The sequence below is a fragment of the Loxodonta africana genome, chromosome 26 (assembly GCF_030014295.1).
Source record: "Loxodonta africana isolate mLoxAfr1 chromosome 26, mLoxAfr1.hap2, whole genome shotgun sequence".
NCBI classification, from domain to species: Eukaryota; Metazoa; Chordata; class Mammalia; order Proboscidea; family Elephantidae; genus Loxodonta; species Loxodonta africana.
In genome coordinates this window covers 11,321,621-11,335,735 of record NC_087367.1, presented here as the reverse complement: position 1 = coordinate 11,335,735, position 14,115 = coordinate 11,321,621, and the positions used below count along the sequence as shown (strand labels likewise).

Here is a 14,115-nt window from a genome sequence, read left to right as displayed (position 1 = left end):
GGCAGTGTTTCGTTCTGTTGTGCATAGGTTCGCTATGAGTTGGAACCGACTCTGTGGCACCTAACAACAACAACTATGCATTGTATGATGTTTTACTTTTCAAAGAAATGAAATTGTGGCTTAAAAAAAAAGTAAATATATTTGTGTGCATGTGTCTTTTAGAACTTTAATGTAAAAATCATATTACAGTATATTAATAATTTAACCTGGTTCCTTAATGGCATATACCTGTTGCCATCAAGTTGATTCTGACTCATAGCTACCTTACAGTACAGAGTAGAACTGCCCCATAGGGTTTCCAAGGAGTGCCTGGAAGATTCAAACTGCCAACCTTTTGGTTAGCAGCCGTAGCTCTTAACCACTGCACCACCATGGTTTCCTTTGTGGCATATGCAAAAGGTAAAACAAAGGTGATTAGTAGATAACCCAGAAAAACCCAAAGCCATTGAGTGGATTCGGACTTATAGCGACCCTATAGGACAGAGTAGAACTGCCCCGGATTAGTAGATAAGGGAATGCTTATTTAACAATGTTCATTAGCATAAATAACAAATTAACTTTTCATTTAAAATTTTATGTAAAGGGGCTGGAGGAACTGTTGAAATCAGCTCTTAGATATTAAAGCAGAAACCACTTTTACGATTTGATCTGATATCGTTAACCTCTTAGTTCCTGCAATTTGTTCTTCCAATTTTGGGGGGCTATCCCACTTTCGTAAGATCAGCTGACAGGGCAAGAAGAAATGTGGGGTGAAGGTGAGATTTAAAAGAAGTTAATTCCATTGCAAGTTTTAAATTCCTGCAATAAATCTGGGAAAGAGGGAGTACAAGAGTGCGATGTGATGGGAAATGCTTTTGCTGGAGAGAAAGATGGATTTTCTTGTCGTAGCTCTGTAACTAACTCACAGGCAAGCTTAGGCAAACAATAGATTCATTAGGACTCAATGTGTCTCCTGTCCAAATACAGAAATTCACTAAATCACTCCTTGCTGTAGAGTCAATTCCAACTCACAGCCAACCCTACAGGAATGACGGAGTACAATTGCCCCTAGGGTTTCCAAGGAGCGGCTGGTGGATTCAAACTGCTGACTTTTTGGTTAGCAGCCAAGCTCTTAACCACTGTGTCATGGTCACTAAAGTTGCTTTAAATTTTTGAAATTACTGCCTAAAATGATTTTTTAAGTTAGAGGTCAATTTTACTTATCTATAATTTTCAACCTCTCACTGCAAAAGAGAATCTGATTTCACAAAGTTACAAATTTGTCAAATTCCTAGCCTATTAACAAATTCAAATTCAAACTCAGTAAAAAGGTATAACAGAAATTATAAAAGCAGAATACATATTGATTATATAGTATGACAATATGCAAAACATATAATTCTCATAAAATAATAAAAATAAATAAATAAAAATATTAACAATAGAGTTAGTGGTGGTGGAATTATGAATGGTTAGCTTCTTTTTTTATCTTTTTATTTTTTAATTTTCTTTTTTTAAACGATACCACGTAATAGGCTTATAATAGGAAATGAAATAAATTTTATTTGAAAACAAAATACAAATGCAATCTTAATTCTATGTCTTCTGCATATTACTATCTTTTTTCTCCTTACTTAGGTTCACCTGTAAGCTGAGAACATCAGGAATTAAACCAATATATGAAGAAATAAATCTTACAGCAAAATTTAAAAGATTAATAATATCTAGTATTGGTAAGAATGAGAGGAAAAGACTGCCTCACATATTGTAGATAAGAATGAAAATTTAAACAATTAGGAAAATAACTTCCCATCATCTTTCAATATTAAAATTGTACAGTTCTCAAAATCTATCCTAGAGAAATTCGTGAGCAATATACACAAAGAAGCCATGTATGTTGAATGTTCACCAGTAGAGGGGTTAAGTAAATGTTATATTCAACTAAGGGTTACAATGATGTTACTCCAAAGAAGAGCATAAAAAAATCTCTCGGTAATTTTTTTTGTCATCCAATAATTGGTGAAGCATGATGTTGTTTATGATAAAAAGTGATCTACACTTTTTTTATATGTGTACATATGTTTATAGATATATTACTACACATAAAAATTGATGGAATTTTTTAAACATCAAATATTTTAATGGCTACCTATGGAGGAATGAGTGGAATTGCTGAAGAAAGGAAGGATATGGTAAAGGGAAACTCTTCGATTACATATCTTTTGTATTGCTTGACAATTTCCATCAATAGCGTGCGTGTGTTATATGTTACATGCACCATGTATCACATATATACAGACACAGGTACACATTCATACCAACATGTATACACATATGGATTTAGAAAAATATAATCATACCCACTGCTGGGAAGTTGTAATTATCAATCAAATAAAATATTTTGCAGCAATTAAAATATATTTGCAGAAGTTCCATAGATTTCTACTCACACTGCACAAGGAGGGTCACTTGGTGTGGTGTGGTCAGGGAAGTACCTACTTCCACAAGGTGCAACTGATGCCATAGTCCAGGGTCTGCCCCATAGCTGGACATGCCCGGAAAAGAGATTTGGTAGATTTACAGAAAAATGCCCCATTTCTCAAGGCTTGATTAACATTTGCCAAGTCCACAAGATCAATGTATAAAATAAGAACGCCAAGTTATTAATTCCCAGTGAGAGATGAGCTACCACAGGACATGGAATACTTCCCATCTAACTCTGCCAACAGGGAATGCCAACTTCTGATCTAAATGTTTATTTGCTGATTTAAAATGGAAATATAAATCTTACAGGAACCAGAATACTCCTATCTACATAAATGGTCCATTATCTCCATTTACTATAATTAGACTTAAACTGGGAGCTAAATATTAATCGGAAGGTTGTTTGGGGAACATGGATTCAAAACAAGGAGAGGATGTGAGATAAGGAAACGGGTAGTAACACTGGCCTAGGATGGCCTGACTCCCTCCTCTCAGTCAAGATGATTTCCTCCTGTTGCTCCAGTGGGAGGAAGGAGTCAAGTCTTCTGGGCAGTGCTGAGATGAGCCCTGCCAACATTCACCTCTGTGATTTTCTTTTTGTTGTTGTTGTTGTTGGGTGCTGTCGAGTCAACTCCAACTCAGTGACACCATGTCACAGAGTAGAATTGCCCCAAAGGCTAGAATCTTTATCGGAGCAGATCGCCAGTTGTTTCTCCCACAAAGCCACTGGGTGGGTTTGAACCATCAACCTTTCAGTTAGCAGCTGAGTGCCTAAATGTTGCACCAGCAGAGCTTCTTTTTTTTTTTTTTTTCTTTAGAAATGCTAAAACATTTGAATCCTGCAAGCCTGGGAGCCTAGTTTAGTTTTCCTGAACACCTCCGCTCCGATTCTCAGGGGCTGATTTAAAAACTCTCAGAGGATAAATTTTATCTCTTAAATAATCTTGAGCAAAAAAAAAAAAAAAAAGTTTATGGCATCATATTAAACAAATAGCTTGAAGAATTATATTTATGCTGTCACTTTGACTATATAAAAGTAAATATACATGCTGACAGCTGGCAGAAAATGTGCAAAAATACAAATGTTTTCATGTGAGGGAACCAGTGAATGACTTTTTTTCTTTTTAAACATGTGCAGAATAAATAAGCATTAATTTAACATAACTTAAGAAACCCAAAAAACCAAATCCATTGCCATCGAGTCGATTCCAATTTATGGCAACCCTCAAGGACACAGTAGAACTGCCCCATATAGTTTTCAAGGAGCACCTGGTGGATTTGCTGCCGATCTTTTGGTTAGTAGCCATAGCACTTAACCACTACGCCACCAGGATTCCCTAATATAACTCAATATAATTTAATATAACTCATTCAAAATTGACCCCATCTATTGGTCTCAACCCACCTGGAGCAAAGGAGAATGAAGAACACCAAGGTCACATGACAACTAAGAGCCCAAGAGACAGAAAGGGCCACATGAACCAGAGACCTACATCATCCTGAGACCAGAAGAACTAGATGGTGCCCGGCCACAATCAATGACTGCCCTGACAGGGAGCACAACAGAGAACCCCTGAGGGAGCAGGAGATCAGTGGGATGCAGACCCCAAATTCTCATAAAAAGACCAGACTTAATGGTCTGACTGAGACTAGAGGAATCCTGGCGGCCATGGTCCCCAGACCTTCTGTTGGCAGAGGACGGGAACCATCCCCGAAGACAATTCATCAGACATGAAAGGGACTGGACAGTGGGTGGGAAAGAGATGCTGATGAAGAGTGAGCTAATAACATCAGGTGGACACTTGAGACTGTGTTGGCATCTCCTGTCTGGAGGGGGGATGGGAGGATACAGAGAGTGGGAAGCTGGCAAAGTTGTCACTAAAGGAGAGACTGGAAGGGCTGACTCATTAGGGGGAGAGCAAGTGGGAGTATGGAGTAAGATGTATGTAAACTTATATGGGACAGACTGACTTGAATTGTAAACGTTCACTTGAAGCTCAATAAAAGTTAATAAAATAAACAAATAAATAAATAAATTGACCCCATCTGGTCATCGTGATAGTCAAATAATTAGTCAATTATTGGTAAGGTCTTTCAGTCTTTGCATTCATGAGTGCAGGCTTACAGAGATGAATACAAAATAAAATATAAATTTACTTAAAATCATTTCAATACAAGCAAGAGGTTACTAGGCAGAGGAATGGGAGGAGTGTTTGTACTCAAAAGGTTAAGTTCAAATCATGACCTAAAGAGAGAAATGATCTAATGGGTTGTTCAAGTAGAAACATCTAAAAGTGGTGATTCAGGAATGGTATACACAGAAATCAGCGTTGGTAATGGATAGCTAGAAAGTGCTTTTCACATCAAACAGTGATTACTGTAAACCTCTAATTATGTGCTTTGGGGAGAGAAAGTCTTGTGCCTTTTCCACTGTAATTTCTAGTTCTTTAACTGAAACTCTATGACTTCAATTCAAATCTCAATGGCTTCTTAGCTGTTAAATGTAGGCTTACCCATGAATAACCGCTGATACAATCGGCTGTAGCCTGCTGTACACGAGCCACATTTGACAAGAATAATGAGTTTTCCCTTTGATTTCAATGTGTAATGATGGCTTGCAAAAAAAATTGACTGGCAGTTTGCTGTAAAAATCCTTGAGAGGATACCCTTGGCTGAGCCAAAGAGCTTAACACAAATTTAAACACTCTTCGAGCCCAGAGAAAACAGTCATTAACCTCATCCTAATTGTAGCACAATTCTCACTTCAGCTAGATACCTGGGCAGCTATTTTGTGTCGGGGCTGGGGCTAGAGGATAGCTTGAAAGAAGAATCTTGGAAAGGGAGAAGGAGTGGGTGAGGGAACATTCAGCTGTAAGTCCTGCAAAGTTTACAGAGTAATGAGTCTCTTCAATCACATGTATTCACTCACAAACTTAGTGATTCTAGTCTGTCAGTAGCCAAGCTGTCTATGAAGGACAGCCACGTTTTGCACAGCTTAAGTCATCTGGTTTGATCCACTAAATCATGTCTGCACTTCACACGATTCCTCTCCTGTCAGCTTAGTGCAGGCTCTGACAGGCCATCCATGGCTCCACCCACTTGGCCTCCCATGTCCCTGTGTGCTAGATGAAGCAGGCAATCAAAGAGCCACATCATGTGTAGAGCAAAACAGTATTAAGTCAACGTGTAGAAATTAGAGTGCCTCTTTCTTTCTCACGTCCCAAAATGGAGCAGGGGACATGGCTTAGAAATAACCCAATAAAATTAATTTTACAAAAAAAAAAAAAAAATGAAGCTCTAGGAAAGTATGCAAAGAAAAGCAATATTTTTCATCATAGAAGGAGATCATATACCTACCTTTTGATGAACAAAGAACTAAAGGGCAAATCAACAAAAAAAGATGGATAGCCTGAGCACCTATCCTCCTTGACACTACAAATACTTGTTGTGTCTGCATATCCCAGCCCTCAGAAAGAAGAGAACACCTTTGTTCTTGATTAATTTTCCTTCTAGCTATGTGTTTGCTGAATGATAGAAGGATCTCATGAACAAGCAAGGATAAAATTCTTGTTTTCATAAAAGCTTGTCATTTTTGTACCCAGGCTTACCACACTGCTCTAATAATTGTTCAACTTTTTGAACATCTGGGCTTGGAGAATGGTAGTGTATTCATAAAAGGAGCGTGTGTCACACCAAATAAACTGCTTTCAGAAAGTAATGCGATCCCTTTAAAAGTTGCATTTACAGATAAAAGAGTGTTATTATTATTCAGATATAAAGATGCTACTATTTTTATAATATTAGGGGTGGGTTGGCACTAAGCCATTCATATATTTTTTGCCATTCACTCATTTATTTATTTTTGTATTATACCCAATATTTATCGAGCAACTGCTATGCAAGAGTAATGACCAGGAACTATAGATACAAAAACAAATAAGGTATTCCCTCTCATACATATTTTCTATTATGAACTGTTTGGGGAATACTAAAAATTCATTTGGGTCCATCAAATAAGGTTTTAACACTCTGACTAAGATAACCAACAGTTACTGGCATGAAATTAATGGCTGTGGTCTCCTTATGGGGCCCTGGTGGCATAGGGATTAAGAGTTCGGCTGCTAATCAAAAGGTCAGCAGTTCGAATCCACCAGCTGCTCCTTGGAAACTCTTTGGGGTAGTTCTACTCTGTCCTATAGAGTCGCTATCAGTCAGAATCTACTCGATGGTAATAGGTGTGGAAATGGGTTTGCCTCCTTATATTCTCACTTCCTTTGGTGTGGTCAGCAACAGAAAGAATAACTCTTAAGCTCCGGCACTCACTAATAACAGAGATAATATGACTCATTAAATATTTTTAAATATTCAGCTAAGGAGTATCCCGGGCAAATCAACAGATAGGACCTTCATCTTCCATGAGTCAGGAAGCAGCAGCCCACGTTGCCCTCATGTCATAGCAATATCGTTTCCCCACATTCTATTAAAAGTAATTTTCATATAGCCTCTGATTATAATGGATATGAAAAAATTGGTAAAATAAAGTATTTCTTCAAATTCCAAGTTTCTTAGCTCTAACTGAGCTATGAATCTTCGCATTTCACTGGCCTAAAATCAGAAGTATCATTTAGGTAAAATAAAAGCTAACCTAGCCACTCATTCAATTTTTAAAAAGCTGCTCAATACCAAACCAACTCAGTGTGCAAATATAGAACTTAATTAAAATACTATATATAAAATATTAACAGCTGCTGCTATTAAAATTACATTAAACTCCCTTGAGCTAGGCCAACGTAATATGAGCCCTCTTTTTTTCCATTAAGTAAAGGACAGAACTTAAGTCTAGGAAATGAGCTTTGTTTGTTCCAGTTCACAAAATCTGAAATTTTAATCACATGTAAGTACTTAGCCATCAAAACACCACCTAGCATAATAACCGAATCTTTCCATTGTATTACAACAAAAATATCATCTTTTGTTTGTTTGTTTTCTTAAAAGCAAATAATACTCTCCTGTAGCATGTTTCTCTTCTTTCTACGCAGAATTGAGCCCTTTAAATTAGACATTCTCTGCTTTTGGACTTCTCTGATGAGGGTTTAAATAGGGCAGTTGATAAACTATTGGTATTTGGATGAACTAAAGAGTTTAAAGAAGAAAGGTAAGTTTCATTTTCCTTGAGGATTAAGGGTATTTATTTGATCCTATTTTTACATAGGGTTGCTAAGAGTCCAAATCGGCTCAATGGCAATGGGTTTGTTTTTTTTTGGTTTTTATTCTAATAGGCCATCTAAGCACTTTCTACTTATAGTAAGAGACCCCATCAAAGAACTCAAATTAATCTTGTTCTCCGTGTGCACGTGTGTGTATGTAACAAACACACATGCCTATATTCACACCCAGACACATGTGTGCATGTACATTCACAGACACACACATACATATATACATGCTTACAATTCCACATAAGGACGGGAAGGAAATATCCAGATATAAATCATCACTGAAGGATGGATAGTACCGTTTTGTTCTTCACATCCCTCTCCATTGACTAGAATTTTGACATTGGCCATGCTTTACTTTCGTATTGTTGGAAAAGTCCTCATTTCTAGGTGAATGAAACACAACTGATATGAAGTTTGATAATTTTTGCCCCTCAGAACTCCCAAAAGTCGATTTCAACTCATAGCGACCCTATAGAATAGAGTAGAACTGCCCCATAGGGTTTTCAAGGAGCGGCTGGTGGATTCGACCTGCCGACCTTTTTATCAGCAGTCAAGCTCTTTAACCACTGTGCCACCAAACCTTTATTGCTGTCTTCTCTCAACCTTCTCAGATACTGGAGAAAAAAATATTAAAATAGCACAGACTGCACAAAATGGCAACTAATCTTCCTTGGAAACTTCTTTACGAAAACAAGAACACTTAGGGAGGCGAAGTTTCCTGGGAGGGATGAATCAGAAACATAGTCTCCACGGTATCTGAGGCTGAGAGCAGTCTGCTCTGACATCCCTTCTCTCCTCCACCCTCTCCCAAGCTCACTCCCAACTTCATACATTCCATTTCTTTATTTTATGGGGTGAAAAAGATATTTCCAGGAAGGCAAACAGAACCTTCTTGGCTGATGCACAGAAAAACAAGGTGTCACTAATATGAAAACAGGAAACACCCACTGCAGGGAAGCCGGGAGTAAGCTAGTGACAAGGAAGCCAGGACAGGGGGTGTGTGGGAAGGGAGCTTTGCCCAGGACTGCAGCAGTCCTTCTGAAAGGGCACAGTGCACACAGATTATTAGGTATAAAAGGAGCTCTAAATGTCATCTGGTTTTGTGGCTCTCAAATGTAGCCGATCATCAGTGTTACTTGGAGAGCTTCAGAAAAACGGAGAATCCTAGGCCCCATTGGTGTCGATTCCACTTCATTGTGTCTGGGATGAGTCACTCCCAATTGCCCTCTTACAGGTACGTGCACACACACAAACTGCCTGTAGTTAACTCAAATACTTCGAATAAAGCTGCATACAGGTCTTATTACGGTGTCTTAATTAGCATATGAAGGCTCAAAATTATAAAATGCCTTGGCCAAGGTATTTACTGGGAAAACCAGAGTGGACAATAGACTATATAAGCAAACAAGAGAATGGGAGGAGGCGGACAGTAGCTAGGTCTGAAGTCAGCTGTCTTCTGTTATAAGAAGATAATTTGATTTGTAAATGAGAGGGACAATCAGAGCATGGAAGTACTGGGTGAAGATAATAAAAGAAATATTTAAAAAAAAATTGTCATCTAGTCTATTCCAACTCATGGTGATCCCATGTGTGTCAGAGGAGAGCTGTGCTCCATAGGATTTTCAGTGGTTTGTTTTTCAGAGGTAGATTGCTAGCCCTTTCTTCTGAGGCACCTCTGGGTGGATATAAACCTCCAAACTTTTGGTTGCCAGCTGAACACATTAACTGTTTGCACCACCCAGGGACTCCACAGAAATATTAGGTAGCTATAAACCTGGAGAGAGGCACCATGGTTGGTAAGGTAGAGGGTCAACGAAAAAGGGGAAGGCCCTGGATGAGACAGACTGAAACAGTGGCTGCCACAATGGGCTCAAGCATAGCAACGACTGTGAGGATGCAGCAAGACCTGGCAGTGTTTCGTTCTGCTGTACATAGGGTCCACTATCAGTCAAAACTGACTTGACAGCACCTAAAACAACATAAACCTAAAACAGGTTAACCTCTCTGTCTCACTCTCTCTCTTTCTGTTCTCCCTCTCTGCTGTTCCCACTCTGTTATTTCCTCTGTCTGGATGATTCTTTCCCTCCAAAGTTAATCCTAGCCAACCCCTAAGTCCCTCCCAAACTTCAGTGTAAATGCTATCTCTTTAGGGAAATTTTCCCTGTCCTTCTCAATCCCCCAGAAATAACAGGCAGCACAAAGAAGCCAGGGGAATAAATCCCTGCTTCTGGAACAGCATTCGTCTTTCACCAGAAATGGAAGCTATTTGGAAGATGACAGAGCTTTGCCTGTGTCCCTGAAATGCTATTGTATTGATTAAAGTGTTTCAGTGCCATAGATCCACCCTGGATAAAGAGTGTGCTGTATTAAACTAAGGATTTTAGGTGTGGATCATTCTCTGTGTGTGGATTATATATATATACATATATACACACACACACACATATATATATTTCTTTTTTTGAACTCTGGTGACACAATAGTTAAGAGCTCAGGCTGCTAACGAAAAGGTGAGCAGTTTGAGTCCACCACCTACTCCTTGGAAACCCAAGGGGCCAGTTCTACGTGGTCCTATACGGTCTCTATGAGTTGGAATTGACCACAACAGATGACACGTATATATTTTTGCCACTTAAGGCACCTTGAAACATTCAGTAGTGAAAGAGATAATTGGAAATGAAAGGAAGCTGGAATTTTGTCATTTGGCATGTGATTATCCAATAAATGTTCATTTAAGAAGCTATTCTGGAAACCATTTGAGCATTTGGGGTTTGATGCCCAGCTACGATGATGGCTTATCTCCTTCTGATAGCTTCTGTGGTATGAAACAGAAACGATAGTAGAAAATTTCCTTACCCTAAAGACAGAAATGCAGGAGATATTTATTATGTCTTGGTTTAATAACCTAGACATGGGGGTGGGTATTCCAGGAGTAAAACAGTAGAGAAAAAAATAATAAATTACCTGACCGTCCGTCCCTCTGGAAGTCCACATGATACCATTCTCCATCATTCACCTTCTTCTGCAGGGCTTTTATCTTTATGGTGCCTGACCCCATGTCCAGGAGGAGGTAGAGGTGGCCATCCAGCATCTCGATTGCAAAGAAGTCAACCTTTATCATCTGTGGGTGCTTGGCGTCCTTTTGGTGTCTTGGCTTGCCATGGCTAAACAAGATGAGGCCATTTGGCTCTGTTGTGCGGAAATCAAATGATATGGAGCCTGTTTTCTTTGCATTCCACTTTGGCAAAGAGATGAAAGACTCTGGAGTTTCAAAGGTGATTGGGTCCAAAGTTGCAACGTTCTCACATTTGAATGCGACCACTCCATGGATCTTCATCTTAGGGTCTCCTTGCTTAGCAAGTCGGGATAACTCCAGTCTTACATCATTATTTTTATACACAACCTGTGGGCAGAAGACACCAGTGAGAAACTAGGCTCCATGGTCTAATATCTGGAACTTGATATCAGTTCATGTGACTTGCAAAGAGACCATGAAAAATCACAATGTTTAACTCATTCCTGTGTATAAAGACAGCATTTTCAGCCAAACAAAATTTGACTATCATCTCACTGAACAGTAACTATACCAATTTAATGAAATCTAAATAATTAATTCTAAATTAATCCCCTGTAGGGATAAGTTTAGAAACTGAGACACCCACATATATAATTACTATTTTATACTTTTGATATGTGCCAGTTAAATAAGTCCAGTCGGCACTGGTGTTTCAGTTTACCTTTATCTTGAAGAAGGGTTAGTATAAAGAACATGATAGCCCTTATTCTTTGAGCAAATATATATTATGGTTTAACAAGTATGTACTGACAACAAAAGAAGAGAAAACAAACTTAAGCCATAACAAAAAGGAATTAGATTAATTCTTTAAAAAACTCTCTTGAAAGGAGAAAGAGCTATTACACTCTGGGAAAGATGACTTAGGATTGGCTTTCTTTGGAAATCTTTAGAAGTGGGGAAAATGGTTTTCACGGCTGATTCTCCAAATTTTATAACCTCTCACCATTACTTTCATGCTACCCACACTTGTATTTTTTTTTTTTCATTTTTATTTGTGATTCATTTTTTAATATTTGGAAATTCTTTCAACATAGCTATTGATCGGGAAGGAGTATTTTCTCACCCAGGTGATGCAGATCCTTCTGTTATTTGATATCAACATATTACCTGTGCCACGGAACCACAGTAATAGACTTGGCTGCTTCTCACGTGAGCAACTGGGTATTAGGTGGGTATATTGTTTCATGACTCTGACATCTGCCTCTAAACACTTAAATTATGCAGGGTAGAGCAATTCTGGGAGAGGATTTCAATGAGAGATTTATAATCTCAGGAGTGAACTGGGTGCCTTGAGGATGGAAAAATTCAGGGAATGAAGAAAAAAAAGGTGGGGGGGTGACAGAGATAATTTCCTAGGTCACCTTAGCATTAGCCATACCCCCCTCAAAAGAGAAGAAATCTCCACTAGAACCTATGCTTTATGTGGACAGGGACCATGCTCGCTATAGCCCAACACTAAGATCAGTGCCTGTCACAGAGGAGAAACTCAATAAATCCTTGCTGACAGCTGAATAAATTCTTCCTTCACTTTTTTTTAACCCACTTCCCAGATCAGAGACTATTATTAATACCAATATTTAGAACTACAGTTCAAATACCACAGAATGTGGTGTTGTGGACTAATTTGATAACCTAGATTTAATTTTCGGTCTATCTGTATAGGAAAAGGTGGAAACTTGTGTGCACGTCCAGTTCATAAATTGCCAGCTGGCCTGTGTATTGGAAAACTTCATCTTCAAACTCATCTTCTGGGGTGTAAATTACCGCGACAGTGAAAAATGTCTGAGTTAAAACTCTTCAGAGGTGGAATCGTTTTCCTACAAGCACTGTCTTGAAGAGAAGCGCAATATTTTTCTTCTTCCCTCATTTTGTGTTCTTTGAAAGGCTACTCTCAAAGACAGAAAAGCAATTTTGGATAGGCAGGTTGATAGCTCTCAGATTTACACTACTACTTCATCTGACCCAGATTTCATAATTATTCGACTTTTCTAAAGTTAAAAAACATAGGCTTTAAAATAACCTGAATATACTCCATAGTATATTCAGAGTATATCCAGAGTATATTCAGAGTAGCTAGTAAGAACTCTGGAGACCTGGTGGTGCAGTGGTTAAAAGCTTGGCTGCTAACTAAAAGGTCAGCAGTTCAAATCCACAAGCAACTCCTTGGAAGCCCTGTGGGACAGTTCTACTCTATTCCATAGGGTCGCTATGAGTTGGAATTGACTTCACACCACCAGGTTAAGTAAGTACTCTAAATCTAAAAATTGAAGGGCAATCTATTTTTGCTCCTTCCTGAGATATTGTGGCACTCAATAATGGAATTACTTTATAATTATTCATATATCTTTCTTCTTGTTTGTATCTAAACTTGTAATTATTTAATATTTTCAACTTTCAATAAATCTTTATGTGTACTGTATCATCTTAACAATTGGTGATAATATGATTTAACTCTCATTTGGACCTGTTTCTAGAATTAAGGTTTCTTTTGGGATATTGTTCGGTTTTGAAGAGCAATTTGAAACATTGAATTTCACTTCCTTGCTTCACGGGCCTTTATCATAAATGCAAAAGCGATAGAAAATTTGAAAGAGACTTGAACTTTTTTTTTTATATATATATATATAATTTCAACACATTGCTATGATGGTCTTTTCCCTTTTAATGACCATTTGTTGTTGTTGTTAGGTGCTGTCAAGTTGGTTCTGACTCAAAGTAACCCTACGTACAACAGAACGAAACACTGCCCAGTCCTGCGCCATTCTCACATCTTCACTATGTTTGAGCCCATCATTGTAGCCACTGTGTCAATCCACCTCACTGAGGATCTTCCACTTTTATGCTGACCCTCAGCTTTACCGAGCATGATGTCCTTCTCCAGGGACTGGACCTTCCTGATAACACGTCCAAAGTATGTGAGACCAAGTCTCCCCATCCTCACTTCCAAGGAGCATTCTGGTTGTATTTCTTCCAAGACAGACTTGTTCGTTCTTCTGGCACTCCATAGTATATTCAGATGCTCTTCCCCAACACCATAATTCAAACACATCAGTTCTTCACTTTTCCTTAATCACTGTCCAGCTTTCACATGCATTTGAGGCAATTGAAAATATCATGGCTTGGGTCAGGCTTGCCTTAGTCCTGAAGTGACATTTTTGCTTTTTAACACTTTAAAGAGGTCTTTTGCAGAAGATTTGCCCAGTGCAATACATCATTTGATTTCCTGACTACTGCTTCCATGGGTGGTGATTGTGAATCCAAGTAAAACGAAATCCTTGACAACGTCAATCTTTTCTCCATTTATCATGATGTTTTTTATTGGTCCAGTTGTGAGGATTTTTGTTTTCTTTATGTTGA

The 14,115-nt window shown here is 38.4% G+C and overlaps 1 protein-coding gene across 19 annotated transcripts in view; it reads right to left on the bottom strand.

Moving 5' to 3' along the window:
• Positions 1-14,115, bottom strand: part of NRXN1 (neurexin 1) — a 1,235,746-nt gene that overhangs the window by 669,765 nt on the left and 551,866 nt on the right. For all 19 annotated transcript variants that reach the window (XM_023557243.2, XM_003417609.4, XM_064277107.1 and 16 more), the window contains one exon: positions 10,647-11,085. In XM_023557243.2, the coding sequence (XP_023413011.2) occupies positions 10,647-11,085 (439 nt within the window). The remainder of the gene's footprint in view (positions 1-10,646; positions 11,086-14,115) is intronic.